A 26,652-nucleotide genomic window follows, 5' to 3' on the forward strand; every position below is an offset into this window, starting at 1 on the left:
ATTTGAACTGCTTTTTGCACAAAGGTTTGCAGGTAGGTATCTCCCTGGAAGGTATCTCCTTAAAATGGCTGGTTTCAATACTTGTTCTCCTAAAGTTTTGTAGTTCAGAAGTATAGCCACTGTAAATGCTTTTAGGCATCTTTGAAACTGCTGACCCATTCACTTCCACTGAGAGAATTTGGGCTGCTATTATGAGAATGAAGCTGATAATTGCGGATGCAGAGATTTAGAGAAATCGGGGAATCCTGCAACATCAAACCCATTTCCAGTGTGTAGAAACACCAGCATTTCGCAAAGTTTGCCTTGCTTTGGTACCAATCTAAGAATATTTAAAAAACAAACACCCCCCCCCCCCCCAAGAATGACCTAGATCAGGATTCCTATCCAATAGGGTGACTCAATCTTTGTGCTTTGTCTTGGATGAACTGATTTTAAAAAAAAAGTTGTGGCAGGCCTCTATCACAGCTATCTTGGTTGATGGCCAGTAAAGAAAAAATTATATTCTGCTCAAAGACATCCCTAACACTGTCTCATGCCCTCTATCTAACAGGTTCATGAACAAGATATTAGTAGCTAGAGAGGAGATTGGTCATACTTGTCTTATTGCTTTGAAGTGTCTTTTCCTTGACCTTCATCACTCTGTCAATAACTAAATGGAAACTTCAAGGACACTGGTCAGATTTAATTGCTGTGTTTTATGTAACTTCCATTTGGTAGTATGTGTTCCATTCTGCTGGTTGCTGCCCTTAAGGATTAAAAAAAGATCCAGAAATTGTGTAGATCTGTGATAATCAACCTTTTAGGATTCGAAGAACCTCTCATTGTAATCCAGCCTCCCTCCACCCCCTAATAACTGTGTTATACTAGGTAGCCAGGACCTAGGAGTGATAATCTGTACGGATTGGACCTTCAGAGAAGCAGAATAGCAAGGTGGTAACTTTTGCTATTACCCAGAGCCTGTCACCAGTGAAAGAAGCTGAAATATACCATATTTACTTGAATATAGGACAGCCCTGAATATACGGCAACCTCCCAATAATTCGATTCTATATATGGAGAAATTATAAAATTGATATAATTTTCCAGGTACAGAATCTAATTATTGGATATTTGCCTTGAAATTTTGTACCCCCACCCCGCTACAGTAGGGAAAATAAATTTGAGAGGGGGGGATCAAGTGCCCCCCCTTGCCCTCTGCCCCCAAACTTCTTTGTCCTGTTGCCCTCACCTGGCTTGCTATCAGACCCTGCTTTCCCTGAGCACATGGAAGTGAGGAACAAATTTGAAAACACTGACTTTGTACTATGTACTTAGTTCATCCACAACTGATGCATTTTACCATTTTTTGAAACTGCTGCAAGTTTTACCACAGGTACTCCATAAATATTTTCAAGCAACACTTTTGTGTATCTACTTATATATAGTACAAACTGTGCATGGTATTAGTCAAAAGCCAAAGGGCTCATGATTTACCATAAAGCTCCTAAGCTGGCTGGTCCTAAGCAGATTCAAGATCATTTCAAGCCATGGAGATCCCACAGCTCAGCACTGGTCAGTATGCTCAGCACTGTCCTGTTGTCCACTCCCCAGCCAAAAAAAAAAAAAGGATTAATGTGCTAATTAGCCCCCACTTAAGACTGGAACCAGATGTTCTTGTCACAAAGTCCTCGGATGCTCCAAAAATGTACGTGCAGAGCAACCTGGTCCAGCTCCACCTCACGGAGAGAGTGGGGACACACTCACCATATTCAACAGGCTGAGAGAGGGGGTAGCAGAGGGATCCTGGGTGAACTGTTTAGGGCCCTGTTTGGTGACATTTAAAGCTGGTGAACAAACAGGAATAATTGGAAATGGGAAGGAAAGGCACAGCTCAGCTGTGGGTAGAAGTAAAAATGTATGCAATGTAGTGGCTCACCATGACTTGAAAAAGAGCCAGTGCTGAGGGGGCCTCAATGTAATGGGTACTACCACATATCTTATTAACTGGCCTAACTAACTAGCCTTGTGGTAGGTTCCTATCCATATGTTTGCCCAGTATCGGCTGTGTGTTTTATAGTCTTGCTTGGTGTTGGCTGCATTTAATAAACGTCATAGTCTTTTTCCCTTTATTGAGCACTTGCTGCTTTTGGCAGCAGTTTCATGATAGACAAAGTATTTAATGAGGTTTCCTTGTACGTGAATGTAAGACGAGAAGCTTTTTCCTTCATGCTGATTGCAGGGGAAAACTTCATCTTATATTTGAGTCAATATGGTACTGATGGTCATGTCAAATGCAAAAACTCCTGGATGATAAATTTATAAAGGGCAGTGTTAAAAATCACGTACATTCTACTCATGCAATTCTGCTTTGCAAGTGGTAGGAAGAGTAAAACCTTACAGGTGTTCCGATCCTGTGGTGATGCGTGCAGTATAGGAAACCTAATAACTGTAATTGAGCAGGTGCCTGCTACTTCTTAACATTCATTGTCTTGTACCTCCAGGTTATCAAAGAAAAAGTCTTTGAGGAGAAAGTAGGGGTAAAATGTCCTATATGTATAGAATCAGAAGTATATGTTTTTCTTTGCTGTTGCAAAAACATGGGTAGGGTAGCATTACACTACTAAGCTAGTAAATTTGCTCTGAACACCTTGTGTTAAAAACATATTGGGTTTTGTTAGTAATTAAAACACTGTACTTATCAGTAAACACACAATACCTCGCTGAGCTGATTCTGATCATTTTAAATATATTAAGTGACTTGTTTTATGACAAAGATTGTTTAGAGGAAAATAGAGTAGGCTGAAATCCCAATGTATGTAGGAGTATAATTTAGAGTAAGTCTTTGAGCTTTGTACTGTATAGAGTGTCTCAAACTCGAGAGAGATTCTTTGTTTTCCCACCCACACTGTACTTCCTGCAGCTGACATGGCCCAAGCTCTGGCTCTCCTGCACTGCATACTTTATTCTGCATCCGCATACATATTACTTCAGGGCTTGTGTAGGCTCAGGCCCTGAGCTTATATACACATTAAGTACTGCCCCCTTCTGGTCAGGTGACTTCCCCAGACTGGCTGCAGGTGTGCACTTTACCTTGATGGGCCACTTGCTGCATAACCAGCAGTGCCTCCTTGTTACCTTCCCTCTTACAGCTGGCCCCTGTTTAGCTGCCTGGGCTCTAGCTTTTGCGGTTTCTCCCTTTAAAATAACAGGAGCTCTAAGCTCCCTGTTATAGCCTTTAGCTGTATGTGTAGAGGGTCCTTAAATGGGTGCAATCAGTAGTTCCTTTTCTGTGTCATACATGTTGTGGTATAAAGACCTCAGTCGTGGAGCCAGTGGATGAAGAAGATGTACTTCTCAATGGATACAAAGGCGGATGAGGGCTGCAGCGGAAGAGTAACCCCAGTTATTTTGAATCTCCTTGCCACTGGACACAGGTTTCTCGTCCACCAAGATCCATGTGCTTGCCGATGCACAACAGTTTCCACAAAGTTTCATAGTGCTTAAGGTTGTAAGGGACCTAAACAAATCATCAGATCTGACCCCCTGTCCTGGGCAGGAATGAGTGCTGGGGTCACAACACCCCAGCCAAATATCTATCCAAACAAGATATCATCTAAAACAAGTCATGCTCAGGCTTCTCCCACTGGATCCAGCCACCAGTACCCAGAACCTTTATAAACCTCTACAAAGTCCTGCAATGATGGACAAGTGATTATGAGGGCAAATGAAGTGATCACTAGGAGTCCCTAATCACAGATCCACATGCAGGTAGTGGTTGTGTGTTGGTTGCTTCAGTCTTGGAATGGAACAAGAAAGTCATTCGGCAGCTGCAGTTGTGACTGAGCTGTCCTTTTTAGGATCCCTCTGCTCACCCTGCAAGAGGAGGGGGCTAGAAAAGGTGCCCTAAATATAGGAGCCCATCTTATCTTCCCCAACTGGATAGCCGTTTCCAGGGGGATTATTCAAATGAAGCACAAAAATGTCCTTCTCATCCTGGAATGTACGAACCCTACTAAACAACCTAAACAGTGACAGACTGTGTCCGCCTGGCCTCGAACATCCGGTCACATGTGGCTGTGGCCCGGAAGGCCAGTGGTGTTCGCCCTATCATTTCCTGTGGGCCGTTGAGAAGATGTTTACTCCTGGAGCGGTCTCCCCCAATCTCGCCTGCCATGACTTTGAATATTCAATTAGTGGGGGGGCTGACCACCCGGGGTCCCTCAGCGGCAGAGTCCATCTGGCGGTCTTCCATGGGGCTCCAACCTCCCCTACACCCCAACCTCACACCAAGCCTCGGCAGATCAGTGCAGTCTTCCTGGCTGTGCTCCTGACACCGTTATGTCCCTGGTTACATCTGCCTGAGTGGCCATCTTCCGTCTGGAGTATAAGCTCCCAGGGGGGTGACACGCTTGAATAATGCCGGCTTGCCTGAGATGTCTAACTTGGGTAATGAGGCTGGCTCCCCTTCCCCAGAGCTTGAAGCCTGACCCGGGTCTCAAGCAACGATTGAGCTCAAGAGAGCTCTGCTGCTGTTATCCTGCCTGCGCCACCTGGGCCTGCCCCTCAACCCCTCCAAAAAGGGGGAAACACAAAGAACATACAAAATAAAAACACTATCATGTTTCAAGGGACCCGTGCGGTCCCTTCCTGGGTTCTTCCACCAGGGTACCAGTCACCTGCCTCTCTGTAAATTTGTACTGGGGCTATACCCTGCGTGTGGCCGGGGTAGCCTGCAGTCCCTTGTGCAGGTCGTCTCCCCCGTTACCCAGCCTTCTGTCTCTTAGGGTGCCTCGCAGCCCTTCTGCAGATGCCTGGCCACTCTTCACATGCAGGGTTGGCACCCCGCCTCTTGTGGCCTCGCTTCACAGCCCCTCACGATGCCCTTGCCTGACGCCTCCCAGAGGGTGCATCTCTTCCGCCTCCCTGGTGCCCTCAACAGTCCCACTTGCTATAGCGTGAAGAGTTGCATCCATCCCTACGGCTCCTCTGTCGATGCTGCCGGCGTCAGGGTCCTCTTCTGGCTCCTCGCTCCTTTTGTCACTGTCACCAGTGTCAGGAGCAGCTTCTGGCTCCTTGCTTCTTTTGCTGCCATTACCAGCGTCAAGAGCAGCTTCTGGCTGCTCGCTCCCCCTGGAGGATCGTCCTCCTCCAGGGCAGGGAGCCTCCGCAGGCTCTCTCTCCCAGAGGGGCTTCCGGGAGGCACCCAGTGTCTGTGCCTTCACCGGCTCCGGTCTCCCTCCTCTTCCTCCTTTGCCAGTGGTGTGCTTTATTCCTACCAGCCGGTGATTGCCAATGATGTCACCAGCCGGCTTCAGCTGTATAAAGGCGCGGCTCACGATCCGTGTGGGTCTCTCCCCTTGTTCCGGCTGCGCCGCTGGTCATGCTGCAGGTAAGTGTTTCCCTTCTTTATATTTTGTTTTTCTTTTCTTTGGGGGGCTTCTGTCCCTGGGGGTCCCCATTTGTACTTCGGGGTCCTCTCTCCTGCTCTTCCCCATGACACACCTAAATGTAGAACAGGTATTGTTGCTCGAGAACTCTCATGTTGCATTGATATTGCTGCTCCCAGCAAGACCAGATGTTCGGATGAAGGCCATCTGAGGGAGGAGGGGAGCGGCTGTATGTGCTCATGGAAAGGGAAACCTGCAAACAACAGGCGAATACACAGCATTGGTTGTGCCATTAAGAACCAGATTGTGAGATGAGCGATCAAATTCCTTGTTGGCATTGACAAGTGCCTCATGGCTGTCTGCCTCCATCTGACAAACCGTTTGCTTGCTACGGTCATTGGTGCATGTGCCCCAACACTTGATGCCAAGGAAAAACCAAAAGAATAGCTTTATGCTGACCTTGATAAAATCCCATCAATCCAAAAGAGGTTAAGATCATCCTCTTTGGAGATTTCCATGTGAGAGTTGGCCAGGACTTTAACATGTGGAGGGGAATGGGCAAGGCCAATTCCAATGGCATTCTCTTAATAAATATGCAGACCGTGACCTTTTTATTACTAACACCAGCTTCAGACAATGTGACAGGTACAAAACAACATTGCAAAATTCTGCACAAACAAGAGTGCGTGATCTAAAAGACGTTCATATTATGCATGTTATGAGAGGAGCTGATGACTGCTGGACTGATCATCGTTTAATGAGATAAATCATGTCCGGTAGGGTTGCATCGAAACAATATCAAAAGCAACCCAGATCAGTCTGCAGATAGTAAAAACATCAAATCCCTTCAGACCTCTAGACACCGCAAAGCCCTCCAAACACATCTCAGCAAGAAACTCGCCAATCTTAGTATTGAAAATGATAACACTTGTGTTAAGGAAGTTTGGCAAGCTCTAAAAGAGACCATTTATGAGGCTTGTATGGAATCAGTTGACTTTATCACCCAATGCCATTGGGACTGGTTTGACGAGAACAATGCTAAGATCAAAGCCCTTCTCAATTGGAAGAAAAAAGCTTTCTGTGTCTAGCAAAATCATCCTACATCCAGTCAGAAGCAGGGAACTCTTCAGTGGCTTAAAGCTGAAGCCTAGAGGAAGATTCGAGAAATCAAAAACAAATGGTGGGAAGAGAAGGTGAAAGAAATCCAACCATTTGGGACCGTTATGACACGTGAAGCTTCTTGAATGCATTCAAGGCTGTGTACGGACCAAAGTTTTGCAGACTTACCCCGCTTAGATCCAATGACAGCAGTACACTCCTCAAACGAGTCCATCAAAAACTGCTGGAAGGAGCACAAGCTCCTGAACCAAGAATTGATGATGACTGATGAAACTGTCAAATCCATCCCACATCATCCAGTAAGGGAAGTACTTGCCAGTCCAGCAGCTTCTGAAGAAGTCCATCAGGCGATAAGACAGATAAAGAACAACAAAGCTTCTAGCCCTTATGGCGTACAAGCTGAGATCTTGAAAGCTGGTGGGGAAATTATGACCAGTAAGCTCCACACACTGTTTCTTAAAATCTGGAACAAGGAAGAAATTCCTGCTGATCTAAGGAATGCCAATAATGTAACCATTTTTAAAAAGGGAGATAAATCTGACTGTGGAAACTATCAAAGTATTGCCCTCTCTTCATCACTCAGAAGATCCTTGCTCTGATTTTGCAGAACTGACTGCTCTTGTCTTGCTGAGGAAATCCTTCCTGAGTCTCAATGTGGCTTTATACCATCAAGAGGCACTATGGACATGATTCTTGCAGCCTGGGAGATCCAGGAAGAATGCCAAGAACAACACTAGGAACTGTATATGACGTTTATTAATTTGACCAAACCCTTCAACTCTGTTAACCATGAGGCTCTATGGAAGATCTTATTAAAGTTTGGCTGCTCAGGGAAATTTATCACCATCCTAAAATTCCCTCATGACCAGATGACTTCTTTTATCCTATGCAGTGGTGCTGCTATGAAGCCCTTTGCCATTTAAGGTGGCATCAAGCAGGGTCATCAAGATTCTCTTCTGTGACCATCTGCCATGTAGCATCAGCATCAAGTACAGGATGGTCGGTAACTTTTTCAGCTGACCATCAATGGACTCATTTACAACCCTTTACTTGGCCTGTGTGAGTGATAATCCTCGACCATGAGGGATTGCCGCTGCCCCCGATGTACGTGTTTAAGTGATTTTGGTTTTTATCTTTGTATTCTCTTCTCCTCCGATCCTTCTCACTTTCCTTTATCCTCCTTATCTGATAAACTTTTCTTTCCGCTGAAGTTTTTATCTGGTACTGTAAAGGTAATAACGCAGGAACAGCAGAGGCCCTTTATTTAGGGCTCTTTCTCCTATGGATCCTTATTCTGTGAATTTTTCCCCAGTAAAATTTCCTATGGTGGCAAAAGTGCTCCTCATAATGTACTCCGTATGCTGCCAGTTTGTTTATTTCTAGAGCAGGCAAATAAACAGTAGCAAAGCTATAAAAGAACTCTGACCCTCCTTCCATCATCCCAGTGGGTACAACATTCAGAGCCTTCTTTTGACTACTTAAATCTGGCTTCTACTAAATATGTTGTCGTAATAAGCAGCAAGTATAAGCTATTAATTGGATTTTTATTAGAACAAAGAATTATGCATAAAAATAGAGAAAAAACCTTTTATCTAGTTCTAGACAGTGTCCATGCTGGTGCAGAAAACATAAAATAATAAGACAAAACCCATAGCATATCTCTTCATCCTGCTTTTCTTTTCTTTTCAAAGGTACATTATTTAATTGAAGTACCATTTAAGAAACTGATTGCCTGTTTAAAGTAAATAACAAGTAATAAAATTATTTTGTGGAGAAAAATATAAAATATTGGATAACTTTGACTTGCTTCCTTTTTCCCCTTCTCTTTTTATTGTGTGTGGTGGAGTTGTACAACCACTCTTTGTCATGGTCATCTCCTTGATATAAGCTGCTCAAAATCTCCTCTTTTCCTGTGCGCTGGTGTTGACACACACATATGGACCCCTGCTAAATGGGCAGAAACAATTGGTGACAGACAGGGGGGACAAGGCTGAACTCCTCAACGAGTTCTTTGCCTCAGTGTTCCTAAGCCAGCGGCACGACAAGTCTCTCACTGGGGTTGTAGAGAGGCAGCAGCAAGGCGCCAGACTTCCATGCGTAGACCCTGAGATGGTGCAGAGTCACTTGGAAGAACTGGATGCCTTTAAGTCGGCAGGCCCGGATGAGCTCCACGAGGGTGCTGAAGGCACCTGCAGCCCTGTGCCAAGCCCAAGTGCACTTGGGCCTCTTTCAACTGTGAGGCTTCATTGTAAAAACACTCCAGAGGGGTGTTTGGACTGTTACAGGTAGAGGTGCACCAATACATCGGTCTGGTATCAGATCAACACTGATTTAAAGAGCATTGACTGTATTGGAAATTGGCCTAATGTGGCTGATAAATGGCCTGTGCATGCACACAGCCTCAGTGCAGCATGTAGGCAGCAAGGAGTGCAGCCTGGCAGCTTGGAGAGTTGCGTGCAGCTGGTAAGTCTGGTGTGGTGGAATAGGAGGGGTGAGGGAAGGGACAGATCAAGGCTCCCACGGTGAGAGAAGGAGTGGGGCTGGGGCAGGTGCTGCCTGGGCAGGGTGGGGGGTGCAGGACACAGATGTGGTTCATCCAGGGGGGTGTGAGGGGAGTGCGGCTCCTGCCACTGCTCTCACCCCAGGAGGGCATAGGGAGGCATGTGTCTCCTAGATCTGCGCATGGCAGGGCAGAATGGAGCAGGCTGCAGCCGTGGACTGGGGCCAGGACTGCACTGGGCTCTTCTGAGCATGGCCTGGGCCAGACTGTGCTCGAGGTAGGTGGTAGCGGTGCTGGGAGAGGAGACTGAGGGGTCTATGGAGAATTTTGGGGTGGCTGCAGCTTCCCACCCTCTGTAGCCCCCCTCCCAGTGCTGCCACTGCCCACCCCGAGCCTAACCCAGCCCAGCTCCTGCTGGGAAGAGCCTAGCGTGGCCCCAGCCCACCCCACCCTGCATAGATCCGAGGGGCACATGCCCCACCATGTCCTCCCAGGGTCCGCGCAGTAGCAGGAGCCACCCCCCCCCATCCCCGCAACCCCCAGACAAGCTGTGGATCCGTCCCATGCCCCACACTACCCCAGCTGGGCAGCTCCTGCCCAAGCCACAGCCCCACTCCCTCCCTTACTACAGGGGCCTTGATCTGTCCCCCCCACACCCCTTCCCTCCCCACTCCAATTCCACCACAACAGACTTACCAGTTGGACACTGCCCTTCAAACTACCAGGCTGGTATCGGAAATATGCCTCCTTAAAAATTGGTTATCGATACCAGCCCCAAAAATCTTTATCGGTGCACCCCTAGTTACAGGCATTTAAAATAGGGCTGCGGTAGAGTAGTTGGGATAAGGAGCATCATATATGGAGAGAGAAGGAACATAGATATCTTTGGGTAGGAGAGGACAGGTGAAGCGAAGGAACAAATGTGAGCCCAGTACCATGCCTTGTGTTCACTTTTTTGGCCCAGGTTACCACGATACTAGGTTGAATTTCTGATCATGTAGACAACAGATTTTAAATGCAGCTTTCCAATAGCAGGGGGCAGAGTAGTGGAGTGTTATTTCTTTGCTATTAAGCCTGGGGTGTCCATGCTTTCCCCTTCTCCATTGACCAGTTGCAGCTGCACCAGGCATTAGAACAGTGACATAACATTTTTTGTCCTTTGCCAAACTTCCTACAGTAGTTAGCATGAGTTAGAAGTAAAGAGTTGCTCTTAAGATCTGAAAATACAGGTCTGTTGGTGGCGCATCTATTTTACTGATTTTCAAATAAGAATGTCACGCTAGGAATAGGAAGAGTAAAAATACCTGTTAAGTATTCTGTTCCGTTTTACACAAGCTTTGTACAAGCTCATAAATGTGTATAATTGCAGAGAAGAAAACAATGGGAATGACAGATGCCATAAAGAACTGGGTTATGTTGAGTTCTGTTGTTGTAAATAGTGTGCAGGAATGGCTTGTTTTTGAGGACCAGGGAATCGTCTTTCATGTCTTAATTTACTCACTTAGAAAATATTTTTGCTAACTAAACACAGTCACTAAGGCTGCAATTCAGTAAGGTGCTTAAACGTTCAAGTAATCTCTCCATTGACTTCAATAAGAGTTTTAGGTGCCACCTTGTCCTGCCTTCTGCCTAACTTTACATTAACACAGTTATCCACCTCTCTTATTTGCTAAAAGTTAGCAAATACCTTATTACCTTGCTAACTAGAGACTGAATTATTGAATTATAAGTGGAGAATATATAATTACAGGATTTTACTATGAGATTGAGAAGACCCATAAGTGTTTTTCCAGTGCAGGGCTTTTGAGAATAGACTCCCAAGTACTCTGGATTGTATCAGAATGTGTTCACTGTAAGGAGCACTTTGTTTGGACACATTGCATGCTGAATGCATGTCAAGACATTTCCTGTGGAATTGGTGTTTCCTAAAGAAAGTTTGATCTTGTGTGTTCAGACTGCATAATTATGATGTATGTATTGCCTGAATTTGTTGTATATATGTGTCTGAAGGATAGCACTCTTAAATTTAGAGAGTTTTTTAATATCATAGTAAAGCATCTAAATAGACTCATACCATGTTTAAGGTTTCAAAATGTATTGTTGACAACTACAGCGTGGCATAACTCTGAGGCTTTCACATGACATATGTAAATACCTGGAATTTCAGATTATGTGCTGCTGGCAAGGTATTTTTGATTCATTTATTTATATTACATTGAGTGAAATGTATATGGGTATTTTTATGCATCATAGATACCATGAATGGAAGCTACAAAATACACAATTAAAAACCAATTAAAAAAAAATTCTTGGAGTCTTGAAGGTTCCTAGCTAGGATTCACATTTTTTATAAAAAAAAACAGTCATTGTAGAACAAAGTCCAAGCAATTAGCTGCAGAATTGTAATGATTTAAACTAGTACTTCTGATTCAAAACTTACCTTAAGATGAAGTGGGGTGAAGAACACCATGTAATAAGGTTATCTGAATAGTTGTAATATGCTGTTCTCTGTGTAGACCATATCTTTCCTTTGGAACCAATTTTAAGCATGGGATTATTTTTAATCCTGTAGAAATTCACCATTATACAGAAGATTCTTCCCAGTATATTTAGTAACATTGTTTGCTATATTAGCTAATCTTGCACAATTTTTTTCTTCCCTCCTTTAAGGTGTTTCAAAACCAAGTCATTTTCTTCACTGTATTTTAAACCCATACAATTACCATATTTACTCAAATCCAAGATGAGGTTTTCTCCCCTATTTAGCATGGGTCATGATGGGGAACAAGTAGAAGGGAGGTGGGGGGGGACACCTGTTGCTAGGAACAAGCAGCAAAGGGAACAAGTGGCGGTGGTCACAGGTGAGAGGGGACAAGGTGGGGGACAAGGGGCAGGCTCCTTGCTCTGCCACCACTACCTGCTCCTTCCTTCCTCCCCCCGCCCTTCTTCTACTTCTTTCCTCCTTGCGGTGGTGTTGGGGATGAATTAAAGACTACCCTCCAATAATTAGATTCTGTACTTTAGAGGGCAGTTTGGACTGTGTTGCAGGCATTTAAAACAGTGAGGCTGTTTATAATTTATAATTTTTCCATGCATATAATCTTATTATTGGGGGGGGTCATCTTAGATTCAAGTAAATACAGTACTTTTGCTTTTGATACAAAACAATTTGAACAAACACCATACAAGAAATAACTTTCATAGAAATAAACTGTTCACCAAAGTATAATATACATTACCATGTTTTTCCTTGTCAAAGGAGTTGTTGAATAGGTCCTTATGGTATGCCTACATATAGATGCTCCGTGATGTGTACAAACTGTGCAACCACGTCTATATGAAACATTGTGCAAATTCATTCTTTAACACTGCAGGGCCAACATTTTTGGGAGGCGTGTCACAAAGTAGCCCTACATCCTCCCCAAGTGCCACTCCAGTCCTTTTTCCCATGCCTGATCTACTGGGACTTTTGCTCCCAGCCTTGTACTGCCTGCCCAGTCTGCTACTTCGTTGCCTGTTCCCTGCCCTGTCAGCCATTGCTTCCTGCTCACTCAGTGATCTGCCATGCTACACACAGAGGCTGTCTGTACTACTTGTGGCACCCATGTTTCAGGTTAACCACATCTACTTTAAAATATGGACCCAAGCATCTAGTTAACTGTTAATATTTTATTTAGAGCGTGTATTACTGTACATTTTAAAGATAGCCTTAAAGCTAAAGAGCATGTCATGAGGCTTTGAGTGTCCTTATGTCTAATGGACCATGTTTTCCTTTAAAACTAGTTTTACACTAACTTGAAGTGCTTCTCTAAAACAAAGCTACTGACTAGTGCAGACTGTGCATTTCTAACTTGAAAGCCCCCTCTAATTTTGTTGATTCTAGTAAACAACAGATTTGCATTCATTCTTCTTGCATTTTATATGTAAATCCTGTATAACTTGATTTGCTTTTTTACTAATGCATTTCAGATTACATTTTAAACATGATCTTGATCAGTCTGACACCTGTTTTTGAGTACTTCCTTTATCTTTTTTAAAAACCAAATTAAGGTAGACAATTTTTCTTCTGTCCATGGCTTATTCATGAAAAGCTCATTTTCTGAAGTTTCATCAAAGAACAGTTTTGATGGCTTAACTTTAAACATTTGATCACAAATTTATGATCCCTGCAATTAAGACAGCCTGTTTGGCCTTCTATGCAATCTAGCAGTCAAAGACAACCATAGGGAAATATATCAGTAGCCAGATTTTGTTAATCCAAATCAGTTTGCAAACCCCATTTTAAGTCTGCTGCAGAAGTTGTACATTATTGACCCTTGGGCACAAATGTATCAGTATTCAGTGATGAGAACACAAGATTTGCATAGGATTATATAGCAGGATTGTTTAGAGTGGAGGAAGAGAAAATTTAGTTTCAGTTCACAAATCCCGTAACTGTCAGGAATTTTAAAACACTAAAGCAAATATTTCAGATATATTAAAGTAAATAGTTTTTTTGCAGGAACCTTTTTATCTTTTTCCACATTTCTTTATCTGTTCAAAACACTGCCTGTCCAGCATGTAATGCCAACAGGTCACTGTTCCCAGTTACCACTAAGGCAGATATGAAAGCTGTGTTAACATCTGCTGGCTTTTTCAATTTAAATTTAAGGCATCTTGGAACATTTTCCTGTTTGAAACTCTAGTTAAGAGTACATGAAAAATGTATCCTGAATGATGTAATAGGGTTTGGGTTTTATAAATTCCCTGATTCCACAGACTTGCCTTTGGCAGCCCTGAAGTCCTTAAAGTATCTTAACATGTTAAAGGTAACTTTTTTTCAAAATACTTGACATCACTCAGTCATACAACAAGCTGAACTAGGCATAGGGAATCCAGCCCCTTGTTCCTTGTTTTTATTTTCCTACACAGACCAATTCACTCCTTTGTTAATTTATAGAGTATCCATTACTAGTCTTTCCCTTCATCACAGTTAGGGGTTCAACTGTACTGTGGTCATAAACATGTTGCAGATAAGTATCTTGCATCATCTTAGCTATGATTAACTTTTTAGTAAGTTATACTGCAAAGCACTGTCCAGCAATAAAAGTAGCATTGTTTTTGGAATAACATTAACCATTATCAGCTGTACTAGTACAGAAGACATCTGTACTTATTCTGTACATTTCATTTCATTTAGCCAATGTACTTAGTGGGAAATAATGAATAAGATTATATGAACTGGAGCTGTGTTTTCAGTGATAATTTTTCCTTTTCTACTCAGCTTCTGAACCCAATCTGAAATTACGATCCAGGCTAAAACAAAAAGTTGCTGAAAGACGGAGCAGCCCATTGTTACGGAGAAAAGATGGCCCAGTGGTTACTGCTCTTAAGAAGCGTCCATTGGATGTTACAGGTATGTCTGGTAAGCAGATGAAAGTTGTCACCTTCCGCATTCTGTGCAAGGTGTCTCTCTTTAAAAACTATATATACATCTAATTAACTCTTTAGTTTGGGTTTCTCTACACCTTTTGGAGTACTTTATATAAATAAAGCCTGCTAAAAACGCCTAAATATTTGAAGCTCTGTTAGTCATGTTTAATACTCATTGTAGGTATGAGTCAAGAATATTTGATCCCTGGACATTCATCAGTGAAGTCAGTTTTTCCAAGTCATTAGATTATGTTTTATAACTTGAAGTTTCAGACTTGTTTCTTATACTGCTGGAGGTAGCATAGTGTTTTAAGATGGTAGACATACCTTAAAATACTTGTTGGAAAACAAAGCATAAAAGCTTTTAAGAGGCATCTCTATTAATGTCCATGGAGCCAGTTGGTAAGACAACATTTATACCTGCATGAGCTTTAAAACAAAACCATTTAATATTAATCTTGAGTCCTCTATTGCTTGTTATATGATTACACCTTAATGTAACCATTGCTTTACTGCAGACAGTGTATATTCATATTGCATTTGTATAGCTCTTTTTTTAAGTGTCTTTTCTGGAGAAACTGCACCTTGAAGTAAAGCTCTCGATTACCGTAAAGTTTAATATTTAGCACCATCTAGAGATGGCTGTTTGTAAGGACACCTAGGTGACAATTCATTTATGCTTTTCATGGCTCTTCCTGACACTGTAAAGCACAGCTTCGTAATTCAAGCATCTTTAAAGCACAGTTCTGCTTTGAAAAGTGATTCTGCCCTAATGGTTTCATATGGATCTGTGAGTATCTGTGCAGGATCTCTTTATCAAGCACTCTCATCTTTCAAGTAAATAGGTATTTTTTCCTAACTGACAGCCCTGTAAATTTCACAGCAGCTGAAAGTCAAGCCTGTTCCTTTCCTTTTTATCCATTGCTACCTGTAATCATGTTTGTGGGGAAAAAATAGGTTTTAATAAAACCTGTGTCACCTCACTGTTTTCAAACAGTGCCTTCCATGACTTGTCTGTACCTCTCATTTTCAATAGGTGTGTGCAGGTGTGGGTAGCTTACTGGAACTTGGTTAATAATGTCGATGGTGTATGAGAAGCATCAGAATTCTGCTCACATACAGTGTGGCATGTTATCGCACTGGTAGGAATGAAAAGCTGTGATATTTTATTTTGTGATTAGTCATAAGGCTTGACTCTAGATACATGTAGAAAGAGGTTTGTTGTGTCAAAAAAGCTATTTTACCATCACTTTTTAGGAGCAACTGCACCTTTAATCTATAAAGAATATCCTTAAATGGAATCGGAACTTGAATATATCACAAAAGTTGAATGCCACACACTTTTATTATCTTTAGGAAATATGCATGAACCATAATAAATCATGCTTCATGATGCCTAATGTACAGAGGTACATATGTTCTCTGTCCAACCAAAATGCTTGTACTAAAATGTCTAGTTTTTTGATGGGCTGTAGTGAAAGCTAGATAGTGAGATTTCAAGTTAATTAGGTTCTTTTTACTCAAAATGCTACTGCTAAGTGCTCACTTAATTGGAGAAAGAAATACCACCCCAACAGCAGGAGGCAAGACATAAGAGAGTAATGAGGCTTTTTCTTTTTTTTGAAACACAATTGCTTCTCATTTCTAAAATTGTGTGCTGCAGGTGTTCTGCCTGATTTATATATTCATTACATGGGGTATAACCAGGTTTTCAACCTTGGAATGCAATTGTACCTGGAATGTGCAAGGTGATGTAGCAGACAGTGTTTTCTGCTTCAGTACCCTGATTTTTGGAGGGTCAGTTCTTCTACCTACAGAGGGTGATGTTCACATATACAACTAAATTAGAGCCACATCTCCAACCAGCATTTAAAAATACCTTTGGTTATTTCTTCTTCTGTAATCACTTGGCAAGAGTTTTTCCCTACTTCCAGCATCACTGGAGACTCAGCAAGTGTATGTTGAAAGTAAGAAGACCAGAGAAACCATAGTGAAGTATTTAATGCCTTTGAATGATGTCAACGAGGCTGAAGTATTTAATGCCTTTATGACTTCAGTCTGCACAAACAGGGACAGCTACTAGATAACAAAGGCATTTGGCAGGAAAGATAGGGAAGCAGACAAACAGCCTAAAGGAGAAACAAGTTAGGGATGATTTAGAGAAGTTAGATGTTTTCAAGTCAGCAAGGCTGAATGGGATACACCCTAGAATATTGAAGGAATTTGAGGTAATTTCAGAGCCATTGGCTATCATCTTTGAAAACTTGTGGAGGTCAGGTGAGGTCCTGGATGGCTGAAAAAAGATCAAATATAGGGCCCATTTTTAAAAAGAGGGGAAAAGGTAGATATGGAGAATTATAGTCAATATCTGGAAAAATCATGGAACAGGTCCTTAAAGAATCTATTGTGAAACACGTAGAGGAGAACAAGTTGATCAGGACCAACCTGCTTGCTTTCTATGATAAGGTGACAGACTCTCTGGATAGGGAGAGAGCAGCAGATGTGATTTATCTCAACTTGAGCAAAGCTTTTGATTCCATCTCCTGCAACATTCGCATTATTAAGTTAAAAAGAAAAATACAGACAAGAGGAAGATGTAAGGTTCATACAAAACTATGTGGATCACCGTACTCAACAAGTAGTCCTCAATGGCTCAATGTCTAGTTGGGAGGAGATATCAAGTGGGGTTCCTCAGGGGTCTGTCATGGGTCTGATACTGTTTAACATCTTCATTAATGATTTGGACAGTGGGATTTGAGTGTATGCCAAGCAAGTTTGAGGATGACAGCAAGTCAGGTGGAGTTGCAGACACTCTTGAGGGAAGGGCTATGATCTATAATGACCTGGACAGGCTGGAGAAATGCTCCACAATCAGTCAGCTGAAATTAAACAAGTACAAGTATAATTGCATGCAAAAATATAGACTGGGGTATTACTGACCAGGCCAGGGGTGGGCAGCCCTTGCCTGCATTGCAGTGGCCGGTTTCCATGGAGACCCCAGCAACAGCGGACCGTGACAGTACAGGGCCAGGGTTTTCATGGAGACCACCCCAGTGGCACTGGCAGGGCACGCAAATGGGTGGGGAGCTGTTCCAGGATTGTGATCTTGCAGCAGTGACAGCATGGTCCAGAACTGGGGCAGAGCTGCGATCCGCTGCCCATATACCCCAGGCAAAGGCGTGCAGGCAGGGCATCATGGCTCTGCCCCAGTTCCGGACCATGCTGTCACCACTATAAGATCCCAGCCCTGGCTGCAGAGCCCCTTCCCACCAAGCTGTGTACTGCTGGGCTTGGCCTGTGCTGTCATGGCGCTGCCGCTGCTGGGGTCTCCATGGAAACCTGCCGCAGTGATGCAGGCAGGGGCTGCTGGGAAATGGAGTCCAGCCACCAGCCACATTCACCATTTTGCCCACCCCTGGGCTAGGCTGTGGTACTGCAGAGAAGGACATGTATATTACAGTAGACCAAACATTGCTGAAGATGAGCCAACCATATATGCTCCTGTTGCGCAAAAAAAAAAAAAAAAAGCCAAGAGCATACTGGGTTATATTAACAGGTGTTAATATACAAATTAAAGGGAGTTATTTTTCCTTCCTATTCAGCCATGGTGAGCACTGTGTCTAGTTTTGGGCACCACACTTCAAGAAGGATATGGACAGATTGGAAATAATTCAGCACAGCACAACAAAAATAGAAGCCTGGGAAGCATCATCTATAAGGAATGATTGAAAGAAAGCTAGAGTTTAATCTGGAGAGGAAAAGTGTGGGAGGGAATTTGATAACATCCTTCAACAGCCTGAAGGGCAAATATAAAGAGGATGGGGACTGACTGTTCTCTGTGGCCAGAGGGGACAGAACTAGGAGCAATAGCCTCGTGTTGCAGCAGAGGAAATTCAGAATGGAGATTAGGTTGGGCTTACTTACTGTAAGGGTTGTCAAGCATTGCAACAGGCTATCTAGAGAAACTGTGGAGTCTCCATCCCTGGAAATTTTCAAGAGCAGATTGGAGTGCCATCTGGCTGGGCTGGTTTAGTCAGGGATAATCCTTCCTTGAGCAGGAACTGGACTAGATGACTTCATGAAACCCTTTCCAGCCCTACTTTCCTATGAACTTGATAACATTGTTCTCATATCTTTACAGCCAAAGAGAACATACATTGCTTTTGAAGATTAGGCAAGTCCACAGATAAAGAGAATCTCTTAGTCCTTGTTTGGATAATTTGATATAATAAAGAGCAATCATGGATAGTAATCATCTCTTACAGTGTCAGGAAAAAGTATTTGTATAAGGGAATCAGTTCTTCCATTTTGTTCAGCACAACGTGATACCATGTTTATACCTGTAGCTGTATTCTACAAAGTCTTCTCAGCATTTTGTTCTGTACAAGTAAGTGGGAAGGCATGACTTGAGAATTCAGAGGATTCAATGGGAGATGTGAAGAGGTTAGCTGCTGATCTTCAGAGACAGTTCCATAATGCCATGGACCCATAGCTAGATTAGCTCATTTAGTTTCCTTGGATGTTTGCTGGAGCCTGCATAGCCACATAGATAAAAGGCATGGGGCTAGTAATGATCAGAATGGCAATAGATTTATAGAAAGGAAACCTTGGAACTTCTAAATCACTACTAGTTGCAACTACTTTCCACAATGTTTTAAATTGCTACTTAATCCTTAAATTTCTCTTGATTACAGAGGAGAGTAAATCTATTTACCCTTCTCTTATAACAATATGTGCTGAATTATCCCACTAACCACTTTAAGGGGGCTTAGCAACAAAACAATTAAAAGCTGTTTTCAGTTCCAATAGTCATAACAGTTGGTTCCATTTCTACTGAAACTTCCCAGTACAGGGCTGCAGATTTCTTCTGACTGTTGCATCTCAGCTACCAGAAGATTCTTCTGAGGTTAATCCAATCGACTTTTCCTGTATTTGAACATTTTACAGTAATTTTTACCTTGTAAAATAATCAAAATGGAAACACTGAAAACTGTCCAATATACAAAAGGAGAAAGGGACCCTTTACAGACCAAGGCTGCTGATTTGGTGGCCGAATCTCTGAATCCGAATCAAATTAGGAGATCCATTAAAAGGTCCAAATCGATTTGGAAGCCTCTGAATCAATTCGAGAGATTCAGCACTGATTCAGAGATTCAGCCATAGACTAAACAGGCAGCAGTCCTTGAGCACGCTGGATGCAGTTTCCTCCATGTGGTAAGTCTGTTGTGGTGGGCGGAGGGGGGAGGGAAGGGGCGTGGGAGGAGGGGGAGCAGATCAATGCCCCACAGGGAGGGAGGGATTGAGGCTGGAGCTGGGGCTGGGACAAGCTGCCCAGCCCCAGCGGGGAGACACGGGACTTGGGGAGGGGGGCTCCTGCCACTATGTGGCGCCAGTCTTGGGGCTGCTCTTCCAGTGGCTCTTCTGGCAACTCTCACCGCTGGTCTGGGAGGGCATGGGAGTGGGCATGTGCCCCCAGATCTGTGCAGGGCAGGCTGGGCTGGGCTGGGCTGCACTCCAGGAGGCTTGTTCCAGCCGCCCACCACCAGGCTGTGGTCCATGGGGCAGATGGAGCCAGGGCTGCACTCCAGGTGGCAAGCCCCCAATGCTGGGCTGCACTCTGCGGGGCAGGTGGATCCAGGGCTGTACTCCAGGCGGCTAGCCCCAGCACTGGCTCCACCCGCCCAGCAGAGCACAGTGGAGCAGGGGCCATGGGGTGGGCTGCAGCCACGTTAAAATTCCCCATAGCCCTTTCCACCAGCCCGCCCTGATCCAGGTGCACACACCAGCCCCCATGCCCTGCCGCTGCTCGCCCAGCTGTGGCAAAGCTGCGGCTTGTCTGGGAGGCACGGGGAGGCTGGAGCGGCTTCCTCTGCTGTGGTTTCTGCCGCTGTGTGCCACGTGTTCTAGACAGCTCAGCAGCGCTGTCCTGCACCTCCCTGCCCCGGCTGTGCAAGCAGTGGCAGGGCATAGCCCCTGCTCCCAGTGCCTTCTGCCACCTGTCTGGAGTGCAGCCCGGCCTAGCCGCCCTGTGCGGATTCGGGAGCACATATCCGCTCCCATGCCCTTCCGGACTGGCATCAAGAGCTGCTGGAGGACCCATCAGAAGAGTAGCTCACAGACCAGCGGCGGCACTCAGTGGCAGGAGCCCTGCTTCCGGAGTCCCGTGCCCCTCCCCACCCCCCCCCACCCCGGCTGGGCAACTTTTCCCAGCCCCCCAATCCCTCCCTTGCTGTGGGGGCGTTGATCTGGCCCCCCTCCTCCCCCTTCCCTCCCTCCTTTGTCCACCACAGCAGACTTACCAGCTGGAGGCAGCTGTGTCCAGCATGGTTGAGGACAGTAAAGTTTTTTAGTAGCTGTGAATTCACTGTTTACCACAGTGTGTGTAGTAAAGCAAAGACTTTAGTTAGTGTAAATTATTTCAGTCCACTTGTGTGTTTTGAGGGCTTCTCAGTATACACATATATACACACACTGTTAGTACTTAACAAATAACAACCCCAAAGGGCGTGACCAGTTAAGTTCATTAGAAAAGCCTGTGACACTTATAAAATTTAGATGTCAGCTGTGGCATTCAATAATGAAAGCGTGTTTCCATTTAAAATATGAATAAATCCAGATATATCAGAAGAGTACATGGGAAAATGTCAAACCCAAGAAAGTTTTTTAATTGCTCAAGTGTAAAGTCTCATACAGTAGGAGTTATGATTAAAGTTAGGCATGATTAAGATTAAAGGCTAAAGTGGATTGGAGGAGGCACTTCATAAAAATGTAGCCAAAGAGTTTGACATATTCCAATTTGGCTTAATCATGCTTTCTAGGTCTTGTGTTTTTAATCATATTTAATGTTACTGATAAACTATAAAAAGCCCCAGAAAAACTACTGCTACTTGGGAGGAAAAAATATAAGTAAAGTAAGTGTTTAGATAGAGTGCTTAAAAGTACTTATTGTTGATATATTTCCAGAATTGTAAATTTCCTGTTGGAGTTTATGGGGTTTTCCTTTTTTCCAACATGGAACTTCAGGGATTCTGTTATCTATCTAAATTTCCTTGCAGGAAGACTTTGTGGTGTTTTCTAATAGTTGTTTTTGGATGTGTTTTAGACTCTGCATGCAACAGTGCTCCTGGATCTGGTCCCAGTTCTCCAAACAACAGCTCCAATAACATAAGTGCTGAGAATGGAATTACAGGATCAGTCACAAGTATTCAGGCAGAGGTATAGCACTGTTCTTTACCTTGGTTTTAACAGTCATGCTTACACTGAATATGTTCAAGATTTTACATGCTCATAGTTTATCAAGACCAGTGTCAGTCATACAGGAAACCTTAGACCTTGATTTGGAACAGACCTTGGGATGACTACTTTCAGAACCAGTGAAGATTAAACATGTTTTATATAAAGTGCTTAGCCTGAGCCTGTTCATATAGGTGCTTACTGTAATTTGCCATAGTCATATTATGAACTGATAGATAAAAGAAGGAGAGATGTTGGGAGAGAACTTAAGACAGTTCAAAATGTAGATATTTTTAAATCATGGGAATTTATTTTTGTTTTATAATGTAGAATCATTTCATGCCCATGAAGTGGATTACTATAAACACTGTTAGATTACAAGTGTGAGAGCAAGAAAGTATATTGGACGGCTTTCTTAAGTACCTTGATGTTTTATGCCAAATCTTAATATCCTCATAGCTTCATACAGTTTAAGTCCTGGCTTCACATAATCACTGTTTGATACTAACTTTCCATAAATGATTTATTAATGATAAACTTCTAATAAATAATTCCATAAAATGCAGCAATTTTACACTTTACTTTTGAAGCATTTGGTGCTGGACATTGTCGAAAGCAAAATATTGGACTAGATGGATCACATCGTCTTCATTTTTTGAGAGGTCTTATATAATTATCCAGACCTGGTTGATGCATTTCTCATTTCTAAACTTCATGTCTCGACTATTATTCTTGCAATCATAATCATAAACTCTTCTGCAAAAAATAGTTTATTTAATTACAAAGTTCGTTTATGTGCCCAGTGTTTCTCTCTGATTTGTGATTCTGGACAATGGAAGATTCACTTTGAGGCATATATCTAGGCTGTTTCAGTTTTCTAGGTTAGTACAGTTTTGTCTCTATTTGTATTTCTAATAAGATTTAACACATAATTAAGGGGAAGAAAAGCCCTCAATCAACAAAAGATACCATAGAAATCTTTGTAACACTAAATCACTCATGCAGTACAGTGTGGGTCACTTCACTTGACACAGTAAACCACAGCTAGCCTAACAGGGTTTAGTCTTTATTGAAGGAGGAGCAGTTTGATTTCCCATGTTTAACAGGGCTCGAGATGTGTGGGAGGGTAATTAAAACATCCAAGTTAACGGGGGCTTTAGTTAAAGTTCCATAATGTCCAAATGTCCATTTAGTCACCAACGACTTTCTTCAGTGAGACTGCAGTAGTATGTGTGATGTCCATTTTTTGCCTCTTGTAAAGCAGCAAAGTTGGATAATTAAGACTGAAGTGTGAGTGCTACCAGATAGCCAGTCTATTATCAAAATTATTTTCTGGACAAGATCACAACATGTGTAAAAGATGACCTGCCATTTCCCTTACCTCCTTCTTAGTTTTATTGTAATTTCTGATTCACTATAGCCTTGGTGCAGGTAAGAAAACATGCACAGTGACCCGTGAATGATTTTAAAATAGCAAAGCTTTTTTGTTTGTGCCCAAAAACTTGCAAAGAACACTTTTTTTCAACTATTTAGTTGGTCTAATAAAAGATAACACTTACCCAGAGAACTTGCCTGCCTAAAGTTTGAGTGAGGCATGTCTTTGTGAAAAGTAAAAATTCTGTTCTGGTTTTGTGTTGGTTTTTTGTCCAGAATTTACATCCCGAGTTTTCTCACCTGTTTTATCATGTTATAGATGAGAGCAAAAATATAGTTAATAAACCACATTGCTGTAATAATTTAAATACAAGTATAAGTAAGTCTTCCCTACATTCAACATTTGCTTCTGCTGAATAGTGCTCATGCCCTGCTTCCCTGTCTGTAAGCACTGTAGCCCATGTTACTAGCTGAACCAGTTGCCCGCATTTTCCTCAATGGTTTTAAATGAGAAATGTATCATTTTTTTTGTGTCACTTGATTAGACGTTCATCTCATCACCCATACTGAGGGCGATTATTTATTCTAGTTTACACAATTTAAATTACTTGCCTCAGTTGTGGAAAGAATGCAGCCCCATTCTATTTACAATAGATACATACATTTACTTTTAAATCTTACAACTGTTTTTCCAACTTGCAAGGGCATTTGGCATTCATTGATATTTTGTTTGATATAAGACTACAGAAAAGGTGGCTGATTACAGATAAATTGTAGGTGCTGGAATTCTGCATTGCTTTGTAATTCTACAGACATTTATGTACAATTTATAGATGGATCCTGTATGTTTAAGATGATGATAATGGAATTTAAATATTGTGTTCAGAGTTGGTTTCAAACTGTTGCCTTTTTCACTCAGTTTTGTTTAAAACAAATAAATCCTCCTGAGAATGAGGCATATCTAAATGGGCATTGATTGTTTAAAGAGTAAATAGATGTTATTTTGTTTCCTTTACAAGATCAGTTAAAGATTTCAGTACTTACAGTACCTATCTTATTTTCAGTGTGTATTACACTAATGTTTTGAAAATACTTTAAAGAAAAATTGCCAGGAAATGTTCAAAATTACCTCAGCAAATAAGCGAATATACATGCATACATGCTATACGTATGTTTATGTACATGTAAAAACATATACACATGCACACACACGCTACTTAGTATCAGAACATACTGCTCTCCTATTTTGCCGTGATGAAAACTTATTTAATAAAATGTTTCTTCCTGTAAAGAAAAGTGAGACCTGTTCTATAATACATTTTTAATAATTCTGATTAATAAACTTGCAAACAGAGGAAGGGACTCAAAAATTGAAACAAGTGAGTAAAATATTTGTTTGGAAAAGCGGTCTTTAAAAAATTATATTTGCCATCTTTGCCAGCAGAGTTTTCCATGCTACTTATCTGTGTTCCCCTCTACCCTGTCCTTATCATTAGCATTAGTCTTACAGAAGAGTGGCCTTTCTCATTCTGTATTCAGTAATTCTAATTTTCAGTAATAAGTCTCAGGTATATACTGTTTTGTTTATGGTTTGCAAAAGTCTTTCTTTATTTTGCAGTTTAGTGTGGTTTTTAAGAGAAATAAAAGATAATTATTTTACTTTTCATCATTGCAAACAGGCCTGATTCTGCATTCATGGAAGTTAATTGCAAATTTCCATTGACTTCAGTACTTTGGATAAAAATATCTCAACTTCATAATTTTAAAATCCTTTCACAGCCATGCTAAAGTACATCTATGAAATAATAAAATACTATTGAACACCTTCATAAATGCATTCTCTTTAGTATTTAAAGATAAAGCTGAATGAGAAATGTTTCCAAAACCTTTTTTTTAACCATAGACTCATAAGTTAGAAAACTCTCTATTGCATAATTCAGCGTGATCATAACAATTATTTTCTCACCAGGACCTCAGGAAATTAAAAAAAAATCAACCTTAGTTTCTTTGGAGCTGAACAGCCCACCAGGCTAGTGTGGTCAAGGCAAGCTAGTTTCTTTAGCCAACAGCATGCACAGGAGTGGCATAGCTAGCTTTGCATTTGCCACCTTTGACTCCTACCCAAATAAGCAGGTGTCCATTTACAGCTAGAGTAACTGGGAGCAGTCTTTCTCATGAGTCTGGAGTGAGGATTGAATTCATGTCTTTGGAGCGGTAACAAAACACTTTAACAACTCGGCAACTATGCCCATCTAACAATTATTAGTAATCCAATTTTTGCAATAAAACCTTTAGTATTTATAAACAGTAGTTTCTGTGAAATTAAAAAAAATACTTTTTAAAGTAGTTCTGCATTACACATAATGTAATCGACCCAGTTAATTTCACATTCTGTCCCTGAAAATCAAATCAAAGCTACATAATTGGAACTACAGCATATTTAAACTACCTGCCATAGGGGACAGGACTAGGAACAATGGCCTCAAGCTGCAATAGAGGAAATGCAGGTAAAGATTAGGAAGAACTTTATGACTATGAAAATGGTCAAGCATTGAACAGGCTACTGAGAGAAGCCAAGGAATCTCCATCCCTGAAAATTTTCACTAGCAAAGTAGACAGATGCGTGGCTGGGCTGTGTCAGTTGGGGAGGATCCTGCTTAACGCAGGGAGGCTGAACTAGATGACCTTGTGAGGTCACTTCTAGCCCAACTTTCCTATACTGCCCAGTAGGGAGTAATATATTCATAATTGTCTATGGTCAGCTGAAGAGAGCGTCGATCTAGTGCGTTATATATTTTTTTGACATTGTCCTGTAAGGCTAGGGACAGAAGTGATCAGAAACTAGTTTAAACCTGTAACAGAGCAGAAGTTCAGTGCACTTAAACCGCTTTCAAAATGGCCAACATTGATTGAAGATAAACCTAGTTGGATGTAGTATCAGACTTAACTGATCTAGGTCAAACTGGTTTATGGAACTTCTATCCCAGACCCCTGCCAGGTTCAAGCTAATTCACAGTCCCCCAGTATCCCAAGATGCTTTGCAGCCCTGTACTATGCTGTTTGCTGCAGCAGAGCAGGGTCTGCCCCTCCCCTTTGTTCCCTAACTGGAGCACTATCACTCTTCTGGCTGACTGAGGAGGGGGTGGGCTCTGGTGCTAGGCCAGGTGGATGGGTTTTCCCCCCACTCCCTCCTTAGCTGGCCTAGAGGCTGAGGAAGGGGCATGACTGGGGGAATTGTGCCCAGCTCTGGGCAAGTATGGGGGATTAAAGCCCCCACTACAGGCTTTGGCAATGATCAGTAGGCTGGGAGGCATGCCTTATTGACCCCTCCCCGTGGTTACTGGTATGGGCCACTACAGGGGTCTGGCTGCCTTTCTGGTTTCAGAAGCGAGTGTGAGTTCACTTGCTTATTGGTTCAATCTATGTAGTTTAGAGAAACCTGCAAAGATTTAGTTTTCAGCCCAGGGCTTTTTGACTGTCTGTACTTAGCCTAAGGGGCAAGTGAAGCTTGGACCATCTTTTAACAAAGAAACTGAAGATTTTCCTGCATGAAAAGTTGGGTGGGGGGTGGGGTGAGGATTCTGGGGACAATTGCATGCAACTCCTGCTTGCTGTGTTGGACTGAATTTAGCTCCAAAGGGAGACTGC

At 42.4% G+C, this 26,652-nt stretch overlaps 1 protein-coding gene across 8 annotated transcripts in view; it reads left to right on the forward strand.

Annotated features, from left to right (window-relative positions):
- HDAC4 (histone deacetylase 4) overlaps positions 1 to 26,652 on the forward strand; it is a 426,792-nt gene that overhangs the window by 285,038 nt on the left and 115,102 nt on the right. For 5 of the 8 annotated variants that reach the window (XM_019492149.2, XM_019492145.2, XM_019492147.2 and 2 more), the window contains 2 exons: positions 14,249 to 14,389; positions 21,500 to 21,612. In XM_019492149.2, coding sequence (XP_019347694.1) covers positions 14,249 to 14,389; positions 21,500 to 21,612 — 254 coding nt within the window. The remainder of the gene's footprint in view (positions 1 to 14,248; positions 14,390 to 21,499; positions 21,613 to 26,652) is intronic. The other 3 variants (XM_014594242.3, XM_019492150.2, XM_019492148.2) reach the window with 1 other exon arrangement.

The sequence above is a fragment of the Alligator mississippiensis genome, chromosome 4, assembly GCF_030867095.1.
Source record: "Alligator mississippiensis isolate rAllMis1 chromosome 4, rAllMis1, whole genome shotgun sequence".
Classification (NCBI taxonomy): domain Eukaryota; kingdom Metazoa; phylum Chordata; order Crocodylia; family Alligatoridae; genus Alligator; species Alligator mississippiensis.